Consider the following 22,604-nt stretch of genomic DNA (forward strand, 5'->3'; position numbering starts at 1 on the left):
TATTAGAGTAACAGTCATTTCACAATCCTCTCAGGCATAATCCTCCCACCCTTAGGAATATAAAACCATCCTCAGCGCTCTCCCACTGCTCTCAGAAGCCAGCAACCCTCTCTGATTTAGCAGAGCTAGTTTTCCATTAGTACGGGTGGCCCACCCCTTAAGTCATTTCCTAGAATTCAGGTGTTTTTACAGAGTTTAATATGTCACATTTTCTTCGGTTCTATGAACTTCCTGCTAAAGAAAAAGGTTTAAACTAAGGACCCACCTTATCTGTGCAACTATAATGACTCAGTCATTTTTCTCTACAAGTTCTTTCAAAACTATTGACCACCCGTGTCCCTGGGAGAGGCTGAGGGCAAAGCGTACTTTTGGATGGAGACAGGTATTTCACAGGGAGATGAAGGCAGCCAAGACAGAAGGCAATGCCTTTCCTGGGCTTCTTGCCCTGGTGCTAGGATTTGGAAGCACCCCTGGAGGTGGAGACATAAAAAGGAGGCTACAACAAATTACATGGAATCTGACACCGAAGGCTTGCAATAAGATATGTTACTCATGTGTCTTGTTTCAAAATTAACAACTGTAGTAAGAAGTTTCAAAATACATAATACATATTTATTATAAAAAGAATATACAAAATACAAAAGCTAAATTTCTTCTGACTACTCCGCAGCCCCAAATCCTCTCATTGACATAACACAGCAGACAGACTTTCCAGACCTCAGTTATTATACAAACAGCACTGTAGCATGCTAGGTGCTATTAAAAACTTTGCTTTTCTATTTATTTGCTTTTGGCAGTGGAGCGGGGATCTAATTCAAGGCAACATGTATGCTGGGCAAGAAAGTGCCCTACCACTGAGTTCCATCCCACCCTCTCAGTTGTTTTTTTGACTTAAGATGTTTTATAGGCAATTCACATTATTGTAAGGTAGCATGGGATTATTCTTTCTACCTGTTATGTGGCATAGTACACAGTACAGATGTTCTATGCCTTATTTGGTAGGTCCTCTCTACTAGTGGTTGGGTATCAATGCTGTGGTGAACATCAATTGTTTTCTGAACAATACCTTTGGTTTGTCAGAGTGGAAGATAAAAGCAGTAAGATATGACTTCACCACTTTTTATATTTTTATCTACTTCAATGTCTGGCACAGGGTTGACTCTTGATAACTGTGTGTTGGATTGATAAGGACAAACTGACTAGACACGGGTGTAGAATGAAAAGTTCAGCTCCTAAACTTTCTACATTTAGAAACCAGGTCTTCATGGGTTAGTGAATCAAGATTTCATGTTTTGTACCCCAGACTAGAAGGGAGGAGATATTTCATTAGTTTGTTTGGTTTTTTGCTTTGGCAAAGTTGCAAAATAAGTACAAAATCTTGTTTTACTCTTGAAGTCTTCCCAAGTAACTTGAGAAGGGAGAACAAATGAAGGAAGAAAGAAAACATAAGACTGAAAATCAAACAGCGACCAGGAAATGAAATAACCACGCTGCAGGCACATTTACGTTCATTTGGGTTCTACAGTCAAAATACATGCCGAATACAGTCTCTCTCTCCACCCACTCTCTGCAGAATCAATCTTGGGAGGCAGCTGATCAGGTAAAGGCGCGAAATCATCTTTGCTGAGCCTTGGCATGGAGCATTTCTTGTAGGCAGTTTTGGGAATACAGTAAAGTCCAAAGGTGACCGAAGCAGTCTAATGCCATTGACCTTGGAAATGAGCAGACAGAAGGAAAAGTGGGAAGTTAATCTGACTCCCACAGAATACTGCATACAATGGTACAAGGGTTCTGCACAGTTCGAGAATAGGACAAAGAGGGAAAAAAGGAATAGAGCTGTGAATTTATGAATGGATTAAAAGAGACTGACTTGTTTGAGTATCTGAAAGAATGATGAAATTTCTAATTTTACAGAATAAGAGCCAGCTTAGCTAAGAATATAAGTAGCGTTTCCACCAATAGTCACAGCACACGAGGTCTAGGCCCTGCACTTGGCACAGGGGACAAAAGTACTTAAGAGTAGTTTGGGAAGTTTGCTTTGTCTTTTGGGGAAAGGAAGCTGAGGACTGACTCAAGGGCCTGACATGGTAAATACATGTCCCACAATCATACTACACCTCCATTTCTTTATGATTTGTTTTATTTTGAGATAGGGTCTCAGTAAGCTGCCCTAGCTGGCCTAGGACTTTGGATCCCCCCACTGCAGCCTTCCAATTAGCTGAGATCATAGGCACCATCTTGTGTCACTGGAGTTTACTTCTCATCTATGCCCACTCCATAGCAAACTGACACCTACTAATCTTTTCCAGATATCCTTTCTGGGACAGTAGCCTAGTCCCACTGCTGTAGGCTCAGTCAAGCTATTTTCTAGCCTGCCACTGAGCAGCCTGGCAACCCTCTGGCTACTCAAGTCCAGAAGCAACAGTTCTATACTTAGGGGAAATGGTAGAAAATGGCTACTTTCCTCTTGCCTTTTATCAGAAGCAAAAATAAACTAAAATTTTTCTGTTTGGACACTACATTCCAGCTCACATTTTGGCACTGACAGAGGAAAACTTCCCGACAAAGGCAAGAAGAGTACAGTACACTTTGGCTAGGACGCAGAACACCCCCTCACAGAGACCTAGTTATTACCATGTAAAAAGGTTCAGAGCCAGAAAAACCAACAGCACAAAGTTCCTGGGGGAAAGCAAAAAACAACACAACACTAGTATTTTTGACTGCATACAACACACAACTCCAAGGTGATGAATATGGGGGAAAAATATCTGAAGCATCATGGGAAAGGTCAAGACAAAAAAAAACAAAAAACAAAAAAACCCTGTGCTTTGGGAATGTTTCTCTTTTGCGCAGAGGAGGATGCCTGACCTGGAAGTCAGACTGGCTTTCACATTATGCCTGCATTTTGTCAAAGGACAATACAAAATAAAAGAGAATTATTTCCATTTTTATTATTTGGCAGAAAAACAATAACAAGCTGGTTATGTTACCAGCTTTTTTATGGAAACTAGCCAAGCACAATTAATGCCACAGTAAAAGCTGGGCACCCTGGTATCATTTGAAGGCAGAGTAGTTTTTGACCATGTCACATAAGAGCAGACCTTGACTTCAGGTCTACAGAGTTGAGGCTTCACAGGCATATGTGAATCGTTAATAAGAGAATAAACTCTTGGTCCACTGTCCTTTCCTTGGTAAAGTTTCTACGTTTGTCCGTTTCAAGAAGGGGGTCTCACTATGTAGTCTTGGCTGGCCTGGATAATGTAGAAAAGAATGGCCTTGAACTCACAGAAATCCACCTGTCTCTGCCTCCCGGATGCTGAGATTAATGGTGTGAACCACCATACCTAACCTTCATTTGGAAGAGTAAGGGCACAAGGAAAGCAAATGAGACTGTTGATTCAATATGGCTTCACATACAAAAACACACAAAGGGATAAGGCTATTGTGTCCCTCTTTAATGTCCTGAACCTAAACTTACCTCAAGCCTTCCTTTCAGGTGTCTGACTCTCAGTGTCCTTTGAAATTTGTTTTTGATGCTGTAGATGGAAACTGTCTAGCTTCTGCATGTCTTCTGTAAGGCCATTTCTGAGGTCTGTGTTGTTTTTCAAAAACTCTTTCACCGCATCCAGTCGATTTGAGACCTGCAAGAGGAAAGTGTACAAGTGCCATTCTGTGCTATTCACAACAGAATTCAATTCAGATGAACGTGGAGGTTGCCTCACAAGGCTGGAGCTGGAGCTCAGCATCAGGAGCATGCCCCTGAACAAGCAACCTGTTCCTGTCTATATGTTTACCAGAAGACAGAAACACCAGCTACTGGCACCCATCCATACATAGGTTAAGTCTTCAAATCAAAAACAAATTCTTTTTTATTGCTTTATAAATAAGACCATTCAAAATTTCCCAAAAACAAGTTCTTTTTTTTTAAATTTATTTATTTATTATGTATACAACATTCTGCCTCGATGTATGCCCACACGCCAGAGCAGGGCACCAGATCTCATTACAGATGGTTGTGAGCCATCATGTTGTTGCTGGGAATTGAACTCAGGACCTCTGGAAGAGCAGCCAGTGCTCTTAACCTCTGAGCCATCTCTCCAGCCCATCAAAAACAAATTCTTTAAAACAAGGCAAACTCATGTCATGTGTGGTAGCTCAAACTTTTGTCCCAGCACAGGGAAGGGAGAAGCAGGTCAATTTCTGTGAATTTAAGTCCAGATGCTCTACATAGTGAGTTGCACGCTAGCCAGAGATGCATGCCTCAAAAGACAAGACAAGACAAAAAATAGAAACAAAACTACACTCAGACAGGCGTGGTATACCTGTTTGAAGTCAGCATGTGGAGGGCTGAGGCAGGAAGATCACTACAAGTTTCAGGCCTGTATCGATATGTAAATAAAGACAAACAAAACAAGTACCTTTCACTCAAACTAAACATATTCCAGTATAGCTAATTCTAAGACTACATAGGGGGTGTTTGCTTATTACCTCAATTTTTTTTGCTTCAAAACTCAAGTTTAAAGTGTTTATCTTACATTTTTGAGATTTTTTTGCCTATACAAGTATTTCTAGTAGAAGATACATCTATAAAACAGTATTAAATGTACAGACACAAAATTCTAAGTCAATAGGGTATATAAGGTTAAAAAGTGAATACTCTTAATTAAATCTTTCCTTAGTTATCCCAGTCTCTCCTTTACAGGTAACATTATAGTCATCTCATTTCTTTTTCTTTTTTTTGAGACAAGGTTTCTCTGTGCAACAGCCCTGACTGTACTGGAACTTGTTTTGTAGACCAGGCTGGCCTCAAACTCACAGACATACCCCTGCCTCTGTCTCCTGAGTGCTGGGATTACAGAAGTGTGCCACCTCTGCTGGTGCCATTTTATTTCTTCTGGAGACATGTCATGTGCTCGTGTGTATGTATTTTTTTAAATATGGAATGCTTCACAAATCTGCATAAAATCTTCGCATCTGTATCACCCCAATTTTAGTATGTGTGCTAGTAGTGAAACCTCGTCTCAAAACAAACAAGAAAGTCTGGGCTCCATCCTCAGTACTGTAACAGTTTACAGTGTGTTTAAAAAATATACATAAGCTTGGAAGAGAAAAGTCCTTAAAAAAAGAAATAGAGTTGCAGGGTGTAATGGTGCACGCCTTTAATCCCAGCACTTGATAGGCAGAGGCAGGCAAATCTGTTAGTTTGAGGCCAACCTGGGCTACAGAGTGAGATCCAGGACACCCAAAGATACGCAAAAAACCTCGTGTCATAAAAAACAAAAATTTAAAAAAAGAAACAGTTTTTTAAAAATGCAACAAAAAGAAAATACACAGATAATCTGGATACTGTATGTTATTGTGTTGTCTTTAAATTGTTTGACTGCGGAGGAAGAAGCAACAGCTGCTAAAAGACATTTGATTATAAATGCTGTTGGATTAATCCAAAATATATATTTTGAAAAATGCATTGACTTCAAAATTTATTTTACTTTGGAGAAGAAGTATTGCTTTTGATTCCACTGGTAATGAAAGACTGTGCATTTATTCTGGGTTAAGAAAAATAAGGTTCGGGCTGGAGAGAGGGCTCAGTTGTTAAGAGCACTGACTGCTCTTCCAGAGGTCCTGAGTTCAATTCCCAGCAACCACATGGTGGCTCACAACCATCTATGATGAGACCCGGCGCCCCCTCCTGACCTGCAGGCACACATGGAAGGAATGCTGTACACATAATAAATAAATAAATAAATCTTTAAAAAAAAAGAAAAATAAGGTTTGATTGAGGAAGATTACCTGAAAAATCTCCAATGGGAACAGATAGCCCAGTTCTACATCCAGAACAGTTTCAAGACTGCTGGCTGAGATGATCCAGCCTCACAGAATACTACAGTCAGGACTTGACCAAAACCCTACATTTTTTTTTAGGTTCTCATAAGATTATCAGCACCCCCCAATCAGCAGGAAGAAGCAGACTAGAAATCTATGCCCACATTCCCAAAAAATGGATTATGGATGTGTGTCTTTGTTTAGTATGTTAGTCACAAATTGTTGTGGATAATGGTCAGAAAAAAAGCTGAAGAAAGGAGATTAGATTCAGGGTCTTGTTTTGAAAGGAAAAAAAGTGGAAATGCTGTGAGATAATGTTCTTGTTCACTGTAAAGATTTGTCACTCATATTAGTTTAATGCAATGGTGATTGGCCAGTAGCCAGGCAAAAAGCATAGGTGGAACAAACAGACTAAAAGAATTCTGTGAAGAGGAAAGGCAAAGTCAGTCACCAGTCAGGCGGAGAGAAAGAAGATGCCTTACTTGAGAAAAGGTACCAAGTCACATGACTAAACAGAGATATGAATAATGGGTTAATTTAAGATGTAAGAGCTAGTTAATAATAAGCCTGAGCTAATAGGCCAAACAATTTATAATTAATAAAAGCCTCTCTGTGTTTTTTTGGGACTGAATGGCTACAGAACTTGGGCAGTACAGAAACTTCTGTCTATACCATTGAACAAAAAGGCATAAAAATTCATATTTATCTTTTCTACAGAGAGACCTGGTGCCCCTTTCCCAACTCAAATGGGTAAGGAGAACTAGAAATGTACAGTGACCAATGCCTCTGAAGCAGCAGACCAGCTGCACATGAAGGGCTACACATTTCCAACACTTACTATCCGCTAATCTAAAAATCTCTTTACCTTATAAAAATCAGTAGTGTTACCCTACTGATTTCAGGGACTAAAGTCCAAACAGCTTGGTGTGGCACAGAAAATCTTTCAAGAGAGTCCCACCCTACCTTGCCACACTCCTCCATAACCATACTACTGCCCAGCCCAAATTATCCTTTCATACTTCTGCTAAGAACATCCTTCTTCCCAGGCCAACTACTGACCTCTTACTAAATCCTTGAGTTGTAGCTCAATAGTAACTTTCCCCCCCCTTTTTTTGGGGGGGGGGTGTATCCCCTGAGAACTGATAACCCATCAAGCATCCTGACCTGAGTTCTGTTTTAACCCTTATGCCACAATTCCACTTTGGGGCACTTACTAAGTTATCAAATTTGTGCTAAATGAAAATACCCGTTAAAATATATGATCAGGCTGCCAGGTTGTGGCATGCCTTTAATCCCAGCAGTCAGGAGGCAGAGGAAGGCAGATCTCAGTGAGTTTGAGGCCAGCCTGGTCTACAGAGCTAGTTTTAGGACAGTCAGGGCTGTTATACAGAGAAACCCTGTCTCGAAAAACAAGAAACCAAAACAAATGTTAAAAAAGTAAAAATAAAAAATATGATCAGAGAACAAGTAGTGGTAATGCACATGTTTAATCCCAGTACTCTGGAGGAGGAAGAAAGTGGATATCTAATTCAAGGACAGCCTGGTCTACAGAGTGAGTTCCAAGACACCCAGGGCTGTTACACAAAGAAACCCTGTTTTGAAAACCAAACCAAATCAAACCAAATAAAACAATAAAACAAAAATATGGTCAGTAAACATTGGGAGAATATATACTTCTAGAAATCACTTGACTTGCCCATCAAAATCCCAGCAAAATTCTTCAATGACCTTGAAAGAACGGGTACTCAACTTCATTTGGAAAAGCAAAGAAAACCCAGGATAGTCAAAACAATTCTGGGCAATAAAAGAACTTCTGGAGGCATCACAATTCCTGACTTCAAACTCTACTACAGAGCCACAGTACTGAAAACAGCCTGGTACTGGCATAAGAACAGACAGGAGGACCAATGGAACCAAATAGAAGACACGGATCCACACACCTTCTTCAAACACCTGATCTTTGATAAAGAAACAAAAATTATCAAATGGAAAAATGAAAGCATATTTAATAAGTGCTGCTGGCATAACTGGATATCAACATGTAGAAGAATGAAAATAGACCCATATCTATCACCATGCATAAAACTCAAGTACAAATGGATCAAAGACCTCAACATAAAGCCAGCCACAATGAACCTCATAGAAGAGAAAGTGGAAGTATACTTGAACACATTGGCACAGGGAACCACTTCCTAAATAGAACCCCAGCAGCACAGACACTGAGAGAAAAAGTTAATAAATGGGACCTCCTGAAACTGAAAAGCTTTTGTAAAGCAAAGGACACGGTCAACAAGACAAAACGACAGCCTACAGAATGGGAAAAGATCTTCACTAACCCCACATCAGACAGAGGGCTGATCTCCAAAATATACAAAGAACTCAAGAAATTGGACATCAAAAGATCACATAATCCAATAAAAAATGGAGTACATACCGAAACAGAGAATTCTCAACAGAGGAATCTAAAATGGCTGAAAGACACTTAAGGAAATGTTCAACATCCTTAGTCATCAGAGAAATGCAAATCAAAACAACTCTGAGATTCCATCTTACACCTGTAAGAATGGCCAAGATTAAAAACACTGATGACAACTTATGCTGGAGAGGTTGTGGGGAAAAGGGAACACTTCTGCATTGGTGGTGGGAATGCAAGCTGGTACAACCCCTTTGGATGTCAGTGTGGCGATTTCTCAGAAAATTAGGAAACAAACTTCCTCAAGACCCAATAATACTACTTTTGGGTATATATCCAAAGGATGATCAATGGTGCCACAAGGACATGTGCTCAACTATGTTCATAGCAGCTTTGTTTGTCATAGCCAGAACCTGGAAACAACCTAAATACCCTTTGACTGAAGAATGGATAAGGAAAATGTGGTACATTTACACAATGGAGTACTATACAGCAGAAAATAATGACATCTTGAATTTTGCAGGAAAATGGATGGAATTAGAAAATATTATTTTGAGTGAGGTAACCCAGACACAGAAAGACAATTATCACATGTACTCACTCATAGGTGCTTTTTTTAAACATAAAGCAAAGAAAGCCAGCCTACAAACCACAATCTAAGAGAACGTAGACAACAATGAGGACACTAAGAGAAACTTACATAGATCTAATCTACATGGAAGTAGAAAGTAGAAAAAGACAAGATCTCCTGAGTAAATTGGGAGCATTGGGACCTTGGGGAAGGGTAGAAGTGGGGAGGGGAGAGGCAGGGAGGAGAGCAGAGAAAAATGTAGAGCTCAATAAATATCATGGGAAAAAAATAAAAATAAATAAACTTTACAAAAAAAAGAAGAAAGAAAGAAAGAAAGAAATCACTTGACTTAAAAATAAAAAACCTGGCTCTCTGTGTCTGATCTGGCTGGAATTTTATGTCAACTTGACATAAGTTAGAGATATTTGAAAGATGGAACCACAACTGAGAAAATGTTCCCACCAAATTGGTCCATTGGCAAGCCTGTGGGGCATTTTCTTGATTAAGGATTGATGTGGGAAGGCCAGGCTTAACTCAATGTGGGTAATAGCACCCTTGGGCAGGTGGGCCTGAGTTGTATAAGAAAGCAGGCTGAACAAGCAAAGAGAAGCCAGTAAGCAGTGCTCCTCCATGGCTTCTGCTTCAGTCCCTGCTTCCAGGTTCCTGCACTGACTTCCCTAAGTGATGAAGTGTAAGCTGAAATTAACCCTTTCTTCCCCCAGCTGCTTTTGGTCATCATGTTTATCACAGCAATAGAAACAGTGTCAAAACGAGCTACTATTGCTGCTCTGGCTGTCATCTTTCTTTCTCCTCACACTTCATTCTTTCCTTTACCTCTTCGGGCAACACCTCTTCTTCTGCTGCTTGAAGATACATATCTTGCAGTTTTTCCTTCAGCAATTCCATTTCAATTTCATGGATTTGGCTCACACTCAAGTAACTTCCTATTTCAAATTTACACCCATCTCGTTCATCTTCCTCAGGAATGTGAACAGCCCAGTCAGATGTCAACAGCTATGGGGTGACCACACAAATACATGAACAAATTATTTTTTAAATTTCAGGTTTTAAAATATTTTTTATGAATTCTTTTGGAATTTCATAAATGTACAAAATGTATTTTGATCATATTCACATCTAACTCCTCTTCTAACTTCTCTAAGATTCATCCTCACATTAAAAGTTCATTCTTGAGATGTATCACTGTTTGCAGTTTTGGGGATGGAACTCAGGGACTAATTGAGGATGTTGCCTGCTGGTAGATAACAATCCTACCAGCAAGCCACACCCTCAGCCACTTGTACTGCAATAAGAGAGAGCCTGTAATTGAGTGCAGGCCTAACAACCTTAGATTTCTTGGATTTCTTAAGGTCAAAGGAGAGAACAGACTCCCAAGAGTTGTCCTCTGATCTTCACATGCACGTGTGCACATCAACGTGGACACACAGGCACACACATATACACACAAAATAAATGAACAATATTAATGGAAAAGAAATTCTACTGGGTAACTTGAAGGATTTATAATAAAATACCATTATCTAGATAGACCTATTTTAACCACACAGTTATTAAAGAAAAAAAAAACTCTGCTAATTCCACATTTTATACCAGCAGTTTTTCCTCTGTTCACATTATAAAATTTAGCTTGGGGTTGAGATTGTAGTTCAGTGAGAAAGTGCTTGCCATGTGAAAGGCCCAGCCCTAGGTTCTACCCCAAGTAGGCTCTCTAAATAATAACAGAATAAAATAAAGACTAGGAGTATAGAGTGCTTGTTGGGAATGAGGATCTGTGTGTGCATTATCATCAGTATTGCAACAATAATAAATATATTTTAGTTTAAATAAACATCAAATTCACCTTATTTCTTAAGTAGCCCAGGCTTCCCAGGAGCTTACTATGTAATAAAGACTACCTTTGAAATAGCCATACTTCTGCCTCAGTGTACCAAGTGCTGGGACTTACTTATACCACCACACCTGACTTAACATCAAAAAAGACTATGGATGTTTTAAACCCCTTAGGTTTGTATACCAGAACTGTTAAATGAAGTTTCAGATGGGCATAGTGGTGCATGCCCATAATCCCAGCACTCATTTAAGTAGAGGCATCTTTACCTGTTCTATTCTGGAATGTACTGCTTCAATCTCTGGAATATTCTTGAATTCATTCAGAAAATGTTGGATCTTTATCTGAAAATCTTGAAGCCATGTAGACGATACTTTCATCTCTGAAGAGTGCATTATCTCATTCCGACACTTAATTACCTACAGAAAAAAAAACGGAGTTGGGCTGGTAAAGGTGTTTGTTGCCAAGCCCAAGAGCCTGAATTCAATCCCTGGAACCCACACAGTAGAACGTATGATGAATTGAATGAGAATGCCGCAAACAGGCTCATGTGTTTGAATAGCTGATCCCCAATTAGGGAACTGGTATGGGAAGTCTTTCTGTATATGTGTTACTTTTATTGGTTAATAAAGAAGCTGCTTTCTGCCAATGGCTCAACAGAACATAGCCCAGTTGAAAGAGATAGAGAGTAGGTGGAGTCAGTGAGCTGCCAGAGGAAAAAGATGCAAGCTGCCAGCTGGAACCTTGCTGGTAGGCCATGAACCTTGTGGTAAAATACAAAATAATAGAAATGGGTTAATTTAAGAAATAAAAAATTAGCCGGGGGGAGGGAGGGGGTGCTGGAGAGATGGCTCAGAGGTTAAGAGCACTGACTGCTCTTCTGGAAGTCCTGAGTTCAATTTTGAGCAACTACATGGTGGCTCACAACCATCTATAATGGCATCCGATGCCCTCTTCTTGTGTGCAGGGGTACATGCAGATGGAGCACTCATACCAAAAACAAATAAAAAGTCATAAATAAAAATTTGCAGGGCCGTGGTGGCACATGCCTTTAATCCCAACACTCGGGAGGCAGAGGCAGGCGGATCTCTGTGAGTTCGAGGCCAGCCTGGTCTACAAGAGCTAGTTCCAGGACAGACTCCAAAGCTACAGAAACCCTGTCGTGAAAAACCAAAATAAATAAATAATAAAATTGTACACCAACCAGAATTAGCCAAAAATACGCTTAAGCTATTGGCCAAACAGTATTGCAAATAATATGATTTCTCAGTGAAATTTCAGGTCTGAGTAGCTGGAAACAAATGAGCAGCCTCCACCAACAGGGAATTGTTTGGGAATAATTAGGAGCTGTGTGACATTGTTGGAGGACAAGACTTGCCAGGGTCAGGCTTTGTTGTTTCAAAAGACTCAAGACATTCCCAGCATGTTCTCTACTTATAGTTCATGTGCATGCTCAGCTCTTCCTGTTGCCATGCTTTTACTCTAGCAAGTATTTAAAATAACATACAATACAATAAAGCCTTTAGCCCCTTTAATTTGTGCCTGCCCCGAGGGCATCTTTCAAGCAGTGAAATCTCTGTTGAGTCACATACTGAAATGTTCTCAAGGGACAGGTGACACCTTAGTGAAGCTGGTTCAAACAGCTAGGAAAATGAAGGCAGAGGGATAGGCATGAAGTAGAGAATGGATGTCCCATTTAAGCAGCAGCTTACTAACCTTGTGATTTGTTGCTATGGGAGGGGTGAACTCACTGTCACCAGATCTTATTTTTTATTTCAAAGATAGAAATTCTGATATGACAACTAATTCAAAAGTTGTTTTAAAAATAACTAGACAGGGACTGGCTAGAACTTGGCAGGAACTGCCAAGCCTGAAAACCTTCAAGCCCTGGGACCCACAAGGTGGGAGGAAAGAACTGACTTTTGAAATTTATCCTCGCCAGGCGGCCTTTAATCCCAGCACTCGGGAGGCAGAGGCAGGCGGATCTCCATGTGTTCGAGGCCAGCCTGGTCTACAAGAGCTACTTCTAGGACAGGTTCCAAAGCCACAGAGAAACTCTGTCTCGAAAATAAAAAAGTTATCCTCTTACAGTTACATGACCACATCTACACACGCATACACACACACACACACACACACACACACACACACACACACACACCAAATAAATGTACGGCACTTGGTGGTTAAGAGTACTTTTTGGCCAGGCGGTGCTGGTGTACACCTTTAATACCGACACTCGAAGGCAGAGGCGGCTGGATCTGAGTTTGAGGCCAGCCTAATCTACTTGCTCAGTTCCAGGACAGGCAGGGCTACAGAGAAACCCTGTTTTAAAACCCCTTCCCTCAAAAAAGGCACTTGTTGCTCTTTCAAGGAGCCTAGGTTTAGTTCCCAGGACTCACACAGAGCCTCACAACCTCTGTAACTCTAGCTCCAAGAGATCTGATGCCCTGTTAGTATTCAGGCATCTGTACTAGCTGCCCTTGAGGTCCTGACAGGATGGATCCATCTTCAGCTGCAGCCACTAAGAGCACCTTCTGTTCACATTGGCTATGTTCCCTTTTAAAAGATGGGCCCTATCCACCTCCCACCCCCCCCCTCTCTCTCTCTCTCTCTGTGTGTGTGTGTGTTTCTCCCTCTTTCTTCTTCTGCCTCTCTCTTCTCCTCTGCCATTCTTGTTCCCAGAGGCTGGTCTCTCCCCTCCCCCATTTTCCCATTCACTTCCCCTAACAAACCCTCCCCCTCCAGCTGCCATGTGGTCTTTTCTCTCTTGTGCTGCTTTTTAAATTACAACACCCTCTTTTGACCTCCACAGGCACCAGGTAGACACATGGTGCACATACATACATGTATGCAAAATACTCATATACATATAGTAAATGACAAAAAATTAAAAAAATAAACTTATAATTTTGTAAACTCAGATAGGATTAATAAAGTAGGTCTGCAAGCCAGATTTTGGGTATAGAAGACTGTCAAGGGTTAAAGAATTATTCAACCAAGTGACACAAAATTAACAATCAAGGTAGAGAAATACAAAGAAGGAGCTGGAGACGTGGCTGAGTGGTTAAGAGCACCTGACTCCCAACACTTCCATGGCAGGTAAGAAAGACTATACCTTCAGTCCATGGAGTCTGACATCCTCTGCTGGCCTCCACTGGCACTACATGCACATGGTACACAGATATGCATGCAGACACAATACCCCCACACATAAAATAAAAATAATCGCTCTTTAAACAAAAAGGTTGACAGTCATGGTGGCATGCAGTTGAAATAACAGCACTTGGGAGGCAAGAGAATCATGAGTTCAAGGCACACACAGTGACACCTTGTCTCAAGAAGAAACAAGAAATACAAAGAAATCTCCATCCTTTGCCCTGAAAATCATTTTTCCCAGATGTCTTTGCACATATCTGTGACATAAGCTGGAGTCATTTTGGGAAAGGTAACCTCAGCTAAAAAATGCCTCCAATCGATTGGCCTGTGGTACATTTTCTTGACTGATGTCCTACCTCACTGTGGGTGGTGCCACCTGTTATATAAGCAGCATTCCTCCATGGCCTCTGCATGAGCTTCTGCCCCCCCCCCCCCCCCCGAGTTTCTGCCTTGTCTGAGTTCTTGTTCTGACCTCCTTCAATGATAGACTGTGCTGTGGAAGTGTAAGCAGGTTGGTTTTAGTCACGGCAACTAGCACAGCAATAGAAACCCTAACTAAGATAAAGTTTTTATTTCCTTTAAAAAAATTTTTTGCATATTTTTTCTCCCAAATGACTTAAAACAACCTGCTACAGAGCAAGTATACTGGCTCCAGATATAACCTGAGGCTGCAGCAGACAACTCACAAATGCACAAAATCTTTCAAATCCCATCCAGTGCTAGGAAGTTGAGTAAAGGGGGATTTCTGATGTGGAAACCATAATGAAAACAAAATAAACTTTTGTTTATGAGAAAAACGATGCTACTACATATTTAAAGACAATTCAAATGGTCTGTGTTTTTGGCTAGAAGATGAGATTAACCACTATGTTAAATGTTCATCTCGGGGAGGGGGAGATTTAATATCATCAATTTATCTTCACTTGCTGCTATGCTGCTGAAATAGTATCATTTTTGACCAATATTATAAATAACCCAAGACTTCTACACATTCTTTTCAAGGGCCTCAAAATTAAAGATGAGTGAGGGTTATTGTTTGGTGATAAAGTGGAAAATCAAAACCTTCTGGAATTCTGCGACAGGGAGAGCAATCTCCCCTGACATGCATTGCGCATTAGTGCTTATATTTTCTTCTACCTAACTTGATCTCAGGGCTATTTTGTAGAAGGCCAGTGTTGTTTCCGTTGTTTGTTTTATTTTGGCTTGTAATTGTGGGAACGAGGATGGAATTTAGAGCCTTGTGCATGCCTTACAAGCACTTTATCATTGAGTTTCACACCTAACTCTGTATTTTTATTTGAAGTTTTAGTCCTGGAACTCACTCTGTAGGCCAGGCTGGCCTCATACTTACAGAGATCTGCCTGTCTCTACTTCCTGAGCACTAGGATTGAAGGCACATGTCACCACTGCCCAGTGCCCTGTGTTTTTCTGTCTTGCATATGTGTGTTCTATGCATGTATGATCCTGTGTCTGTGTAGAATTCAGATGCCAACATAGGGTATCTTCCTCCATAACCCTTCACCTTATTTTTTGAGATAGGGTCTCTCAATGTACTTGGAGCATACTGGTTATGCTAGACAAGCTGCCCAGAAAGCCCTGTCTCTGTCCTTCTCCCCAGTACCGGGGTGAGAGATGTACACTGTCACACCCAGCTACGTAGGAGCTTGGAATCTGAACTGAGGTCCTCATGCCTGCCTACTGACTGATCCATTTCCTCAATATCAGACCCATTTTTTATATATAAAACAACTTTGCTCTTGTTTATGGCAGAACAGAGAAGATAAATCTCAGTTCCATGTACAGCACTGTGGTGGCCTGAATGAAAACAGCCCCCATAGGCTCATTTGGTGTGGCACTATTAGGAGGTGTGGCCTTGTTGGAGTAGGTGTGATCTTATAGGAGGAAGTGTGTCACTACTTCGCTTTGAGGTTTCAGAAGCTCAAGCTAGTCGCAGTATCACTCTTACTTCCTGCTGCCTGCAGATCCAGATGTAGAACTCTCAGCTCCTTCTCCAGCATCACGTGTGCCTACATGCCACCATGCCTCCCACCATGACAACAATGAATTAAACCAGCCCCAATTAAATGTTTTTCTTTATACAAGCACAGTAACAAATTGTCAGGAAACTTTAATTTTAGAGAGCTGTAGGGTTAGTGCTTGACCACATTCATATTCAGGTTCTTGGACATCACAGCAGGTACATATGACATGAGACCCAAGAGCTGTTCAGGGATGCCAATTTTGGACTGAAGTCTTTCTTTGCTATTGCCATTCTGAGTGCTGCTATGCTATGCCTACATGGCTGGCTTATCATCAGAGTTTCATTTCAACCTTCCTAGTATTGACCACTATGGAGTGGACAGTTCTGAATCCGACAGCTCTTACCTCTGTGACTTTCTTCCGATCAACCACGAAGTGGTCACAGCAATTGATGAGACTTAAAAGAGCAACTGCATCACATTCTTCAGGTCCTCGTTTGTCTGCCAGTCCTCGAGGCATGAAGGCCTAGAGTAAGAGGATGTACCAGGTCACTTGAGTGTCCTCCAATTCTTTCTCCATTTACCAACTGATGACTAATGTTCTCTTATTCCCTGAAGTTTCAAGCTAGAATGCAATGAGTTCAAAATGCAAGTTGGAAAGGTCATATCATACTAAGCCTTGGCAAGGGGACTAATTGAAGGGTTGCACTATCCCTCTGCAATATTACATATAACTGATGTAACTGGTTTTCTTGAACCTCACTATGTAAACCAGGGAGGCCTTTAGCGAGCTGCGTGGAATCACACCTGATGGAGATGTATAATCAACTCCTGAGATGGCTAAGGCCTGACCTATGCTATGATCATGCAATGATTATCAACTGCCTGCATATGCGTGAACCTATGGGCAGTGCCCACTTGGCAGTTCGGGATTGGCAGCCCATGCCTACTTAAGGGCTGGGAGAGGTTTGCCCAGAGAGAGAGAGAGAAGGAGAGAGAGAGAGAGGGGAAGAGAGAGAGAAAGTGAATAAAGTCCTGGAATAAACTGCAGTGAGAAGAGCTCCAGTGGTCGCGTCTTCCTTGCGGGACGAGGATAAGCCGTGACAGAGGCCTCAAACTCTTGAGATTTTCCTGCCTCTGCCTACTCTGCCTACTGAGTGCTGGTAATAAAGGTGGATGCCAACATGCCCAGCCTCTTGTCTTTTTTGTTATTTTGAGACAAGTCTCACTATGTATCCCTGACTGTCCTGGAACTTGCTATGTAGACCAGGCTAGCCTTGAACTCAAAGAGATCCACTTTCTCTGTCTCCTGAGTGCTGAAATTTAAGCTATGTACCATCAGCTTCTGTCCTGTCTTAGAGGTATATATTAAAAAGATAAATGCTTTCCCCTCTTTTCCTTGGTAAAACTGCAGTGCCTGTCATTAAAGAGTAGACAGTTCCTTAGTAACATGAGAAACTTCTATCCATCACCATAACCTGGAGTATAACAGAGCCAGGTTCAAACACCACCTTATGGCCTTAGGCAGTTACCTACCTAATCCTCCGTCTCTGTTGGTCATTAGGGGTTAAGTATCGTCATACACATCAAAGGATGGTGTGAGAAGTTAAGTGGGCATAGAAAAAGCACTGTGCTGAGCATATGGTATAAAGAAATCTGAGCGTCAGCAATTATGACGTCAATGGTGTGAGGTGAGTAGGTCCCATACAGGGGGTAGACAGAAAGCTTAGGATTGAGACATTAGACACACTGGAAGGCTTCACTGTAGCACCATCCTGTCTTTAGCTGAATCTTCTAAAATAAGTCGCACAAATGCTGAATATACTTTTTTTTCCTGAACTATCTGCAAACTTAACACCTGGATGTAGCAACTTTACCAGACTATGAGTCTCAAGGCACATTCCTGCTACAGGCCTAGAGCATCTGCTAGAGTAGAAGACACATGAAAAATTACTCTCATTTGGGAGTAGTGGCATGCGCCTTTAATTCCAGCACCCAAGAAGCAGAGGCAGGCAGGTCTGTGAGTTTGAGGCCAGCTGATATACATAGACTTCTAGGCCAACTAAGGATACACAGAGGACCCTGTCTCAAAAGAAAAAAGTTCTTCTAAATCAGAGCTCTAAATAAAAGATATGTTCCACTGCAAGAAAACACTCCAGTCAGGAAGCAGTCACAAAGCTTCCTGCAGGATGTGCATACTGCTATTCCAAAGGCTGGCAGTAAGTACAGGGAGCGCCAGAGTCATTTGGGACTGAATTAGACCAGGCAGATTCAGAGAAAGAAAACAATGAAAATAACTGCAAAGGAGTTATCATAACAATGGGCAGTGAGAACTAGGCAACCGTGATAAAGTCAAGCAGAAGAGAGACTGCCCAGTACCTAGAAGCAGTGGAAGACAAAAGAGCAAGGTCAAGTGTTTGAGGAAGAATGGCAAAAGCAAGCCCAAGTTAGATTCTTAGCCTTTCTGTGTGGACAGGGATTGTGTGAGGGTAGAAAATGGGGTGTTAAGGTAGAGTAGATGAAGGATGCTAAGTCAGGGAACCCAGGAACTGAGACGATGGAGTTACACAAGGTTGAACTAAGTGGTTTGCAAGTGGCCAGCAACCAAGGGGAGGAAAGGCTGGCAAGAGAGGTGGCACAGGTTTCAGAAGGGCTCCAAAGCTATGAAAGCCATAATAGAGTCCAAATGGGTCCAAGCCAGTCACAATAAAGGGAAGGGTTTTATTTCTCTAGGCAAAGGTGTTTTTCCCCATATGCTCGAGGGAAAGGCAAAAATTGGAAAGACTATTGCAGCAATAAAAAGTCATGGTGGTGGATGGGGCTGGAGAGATGGCTCAGTGATTAAGTGGATTTACTGTTCTTCCAGAAGAAGTGCAGGAATACAGAGCTCCAGGAACAGAAGGCCAGAGGAAGAAGTTACCCATCCTCATGACCCAACCGTTCCTCATCCTTAATGGAATCAAACAGCTCCATGACCACTTGGTACCCACCAGCCTGAATGGGTCTCCAAGTCGCTGATCCCATGGGTTCATATTCGAGGACATCTGCCATGTACTGACTATGCTCATAACTTGGGAGACTCACAACCACCTCTTACACCAGCTCCAGTGGATTCAATTCCTTCGTCTGGCTCTAGTAAGCACCAGAATACAGATGGCATACACTCACACACTGACATATAAAACTTTTCTTGTTTTTTGTTTTTTGAAACAGGGTCTCCCTATGTAGTCTAGCCATGTAGACCAGGCTGGCCTTAAACTCAATAGATCTGTCTGCCTCTACTTCCCCAGTGCTGGGATTTCAGGCAGGCACCACCGAGTCCAGCCCAATAGAAAATTTTCTTTTAAAGTTTTACTTATGTGCACTGGTGTTTTGCCTACATGCATAACTGTATGAGAGTGTTGTGTATCCTGGAACTGGAGTTATGAACATTTGTGAGCTGCTATTTGAATGCTGCGAACTGAATCCAGGTCCTCTGGAAGGACAGCCACTGCTCTTAATCGCTGATCCATCTCTCTAGCCCCCAATAGAAACTTTCTAATCTTATTTTTTTAAAGGACTATTGGGTATAGTAGTACATATATGTAGTCCAAAACACTTGGGAGATGGAAGCAGGATGGTTAGGAGTTCAAGGCCAGCCTGGGTTACATGAGATCTTGTCTTAATAAACTGGAAAAGACAGGGAGGGAGAGAACAGAGGTGGACTCAACATGTTAACTGCAGTCCCAGCAATGCCCCCCCCTTCCACCTGGCAATTGTGTACTTGTCCATATACTAACTCCTAAAGTCAACTTGTGTTAGGAAGCTACTACTTCTGACTCATCCCTCCACTCACTACTGAGCTTCCAGGAAACATCAAGAAATCAAAACAAATTCCCAATCAGCCCAGGCAGTAAGTCACAGCGCCAAAATCTAAAGACAGGCCTAACATCATCTACCTCCTAACTTACCACAGTTCTACCTTCTAAAATTTTATACCTTAGCTAGGCACTCCATGGCCAAAATGAGCCTTTTAATGATCTTGCTGTAAGGCACACCTTATCTCTTCTTCCACGTCCACTGGTCTGTACCTTCTTTCCCCTTCTTTTGAGACAAGGTCTTAAACAACATAGCCTAGGATATCCCCAAACTTGAGCAACCCTGCCTGGGCCTCTGTAGTGGTGGAATTACAGCCATGAGCCACAGCATTTGGCTTCACTACACGTCTTGCATCAGCATCTCTTATTGAAATCTTTACTATAGCTTTCAAGAAGCAAAGCTCAAAGGCCTGAAGGAAGAGCTAAAAGATTCTATTTTAGTGCACTGGGATGGGTCCACTCTAACAGCCTTTAACCACTAGAACACTAGGCCAACTAATCTCTTTGTACCTGTAGTTTCTAAAGTCTCAGCTTTCACCCATAAACCATCCTCTGCCCTGGGGAAACAGGTGACCTGCCTTCGGCTTTCCTCCAGGCTGCAAGTGCTTACCTTGGCTACCTCCCAAGCGTCCACAGGCCAGAGGCCAGGCCGGCAGTTTCCCCAGTGCACATCTCCATTTCTGTTGACATGATGCCTCAAGATCTCACGTTTCCACTCTGTGCACACCACACACTGAGGCTGAAACTACAGGGGGCAGACATGAGACAAGACCCAGGCGTGCTGGGCAGAGGAAATAGGAACACCCAGGAGCAGCCCCGCCCCTCGAAAAAAAAGACAAGTTCAAGGAACTGGGGAAAGACTGGGAATTGTCCCAGCCCCGGGGCCAGCAGCTTACCTGGCGGGCGCGCGGGCTGCACCGGGAACCACCGCGACAGATGGCGTGGGGACCAAGGCCAGGGACTGCAGCGAGCAGTCCGCGATGGAATGAGAGGACCTCGCGGCGGATGAAGCCCTGCAGACAGCTGCGCAGCAGCAGCAGGCAGTGTCCAGCCTTCACCCAGTTTTTGTACTCAGCGCAATTAAGGCGCACCGCTAGTTCTGACAGCACCATGTCTCAGCCCCGACCTGAGAAAGGTGGCGGGCCTGGCAGCGGTACGCATGCGCAGGGAACCCTGGGAAGTTCCTACAGCGCAAGCGTTGGAGGAGCTTCCAGGCGGCGCAGGCGCAGCCCCACCCAGAAACTATTCCCCACCATTGGTGTTGCTTAGCGTCACTGAGTACCACAATACAATTTGTGACAGATGGTAGAGGCGGGCCATTCTTCCACATCCGGGAAGCTGCAGCTCCTCCACTTCTTAAAGGAACCACCTAAAGTTTGTGGACTTGAAACATTCAGATGCAACCTCTGTGATTAAAGCCCTTAGACTTTCTCATTTCCCCAAAAATCCTGCTAGCCCTCTAACCACTCATGATGTGCAGATTCCTGCTTTGACTCCTTAAATTGTAAAGATGGAGTACTCAAGGCACATTTCTTGAATGACATATTTCCTTGCATTATGCAATTCTAGAAAATTAACTAGTTCCTAACGCCATAGAACAACTGCAGAAAATCCTGGACATCAATAGACCATGCCTGCCATCTGACTGATGTGCAGGTCTATTCTATTGTGTGCTCCCCGGCACGTGCTAAAGTGACACTAGGGCCAGAATCTCCATAATTGGAGCACCTGGCGAGACAAATGTAGATAACGTGTTTCCTGGATTTGGAAGGAGGGCTGCACAGTCACAAGCTGAAGCCTTCAGAAAATGTACACCACGGTTATTTCAGCTGTCAGAATACATTAGATTATCAATATAATGTGAGAAAAAGTCACTGTTTTAGATGCTTTTAGTGAAGTTCTTTAGCTTGGAAAACGTGTTGAAATTGTGTGTAATCAAAAGACCTTGAATGAAGGCTGTAAACAGAGAAGGCTTTCTAAGACTCACAACATAGGTAGTGTTAAGGTGCACTAGTTCTGGGTTCAAACTACCAAGTTTTTGTAGTTTGATCTTAGCTAATTCTAGTTTTAATCCGAATAAATTACTTTACTTCTTTGTGCCTCTGTTTATCATCTGTAAGGTTATTAATACTTACCTCACAGTGTGACGAGAGACATTTATACACATGGAAACACTTAGTATGATGCCTGGCATACAGTAAGCTCTTGGTAAGTGCTAGTTCTCACGATATAGTGACGTAAATATGCCCTTTTATCCATCAGTTTACATTACTGGACAAAGAATTTTATCAAATCACTGGCTAGTTGAAAGTGGGGACAATTTATAAAAAAGAGACCAGATGTGGTGATCTGAAGACTCAAAATACAGTGCAGGCAGGTATCTCTTAATTTGGTCTTACTAACCTCAGTATTAAACCCATCCAAAGCAAATCCAAATACGCCATCCCATCAAAGCAAATGAAAACTTCAACAAAACCCTACATTAACATTTATCCTTCTCTCATTTTTCATAAGTTTTCTTAAAAATTTTAAAAGTATAAATTTTGTATTAAGAACATTTGAAAGGCCGGGCGGTGGTGGCGCACGCCTTTAATCCCAGCACTTGGGAGGCAGAGGCAGGCGGATCTCTGTGAGTTCGAGACCAGCCTGGTCTACAAGAGCTAGTTCCAGGACAGGCTCTAAAACCACAGATAAACCCTGTCTCAAAAAAACCAAAAAAAAAAAAAAAAAGAAGAAGAAGAAGAAGAACGCCTGTCTTCCCAGTACTCAGGTGAATCACTTGAACCTAGAAGGTTCAAGGTGAGCCTGAGCAACATGGAAACAACTCTGTCTTTTTTTTTTTTTAATGGAAAAAAAAGAAGAAAAAGAAAAGAATGCAATTGGTATTTCTTTTGGAGAAAAAAACAAGACATGGAAGTTTTTAATGGAAAACAAAGAAGAAAAAGAAAATAAT

At 42.0% G+C, this 22,604-nt stretch overlaps 1 protein-coding gene across 2 annotated transcripts; it reads right to left on the minus strand.

Annotated features, from left to right (window-relative positions):
• Positions 1-438: 438 nt before the first annotated feature.
• On the minus strand, positions 439-22,166 carry CUNHXorf38 (chromosome unknown CXorf38 homolog). Of its 2 annotated transcripts, XM_041646834.1 has the most exons (7): positions 20,548-21,780; positions 20,262-20,396; positions 16,201-16,320; positions 10,926-11,075; positions 9,642-9,821; positions 3,479-3,641; positions 441-1,711 (listed from the first exon to the last, which is right to left on the minus strand). In XM_041646834.1, the coding sequence occupies exons 1-6, from the start codon at positions 20,761-20,763 to the stop codon at positions 3,480-3,482; spliced, it is 963 nt and encodes a 320-aa protein (XP_041502768.1). In that variant the 5' UTR covers positions 20,764-21,780; the 3' UTR covers positions 441-1,711; position 3,479. The 2 variants fall into 2 exon arrangements, with proteins under 2 accessions (XP_041502769.1, XP_041502768.1); XM_041646835.1 differs by lacking the exon at positions 9,642-9,821 and having other exon boundaries at positions 439-1,711; positions 20,548-22,166.
• Positions 22,167-22,604: the final 438 nt, after the last annotated feature.

Source organism: Microtus oregoni, unplaced genomic scaffold, assembly GCF_018167655.1.
Source record: "Microtus oregoni isolate MIOR12 unplaced genomic scaffold, Mior012 000147F_ref0000457, whole genome shotgun sequence".
NCBI classification, from domain to species: domain Eukaryota; kingdom Metazoa; phylum Chordata; class Mammalia; order Rodentia; family Cricetidae; genus Microtus; species Microtus oregoni.

Coding starts and splice junctions, on each gene's coding strand:
- CUNHXorf38 (XM_041646834.1), bottom strand. CDS start 20,763: ATGGTGCTGTCAGAACTAGCGGTGCGCCTTAATTGCGCTGAGTACAAA. Junction 20,397..20,547: donor GCAGCCCGCGCGCCCGCCAG/GTAAGCTGCTGG, acceptor TGCCCCCTGTAG/TTTCAGCCTCAGTGTGTGGT. Junction 16,321..20,261: donor ACGCTTGGGAGGTAGCCAAG/GTAAGCACTTGC, acceptor CTCTTACTCTAG/GCCTTCATGCCTCGAGGACT.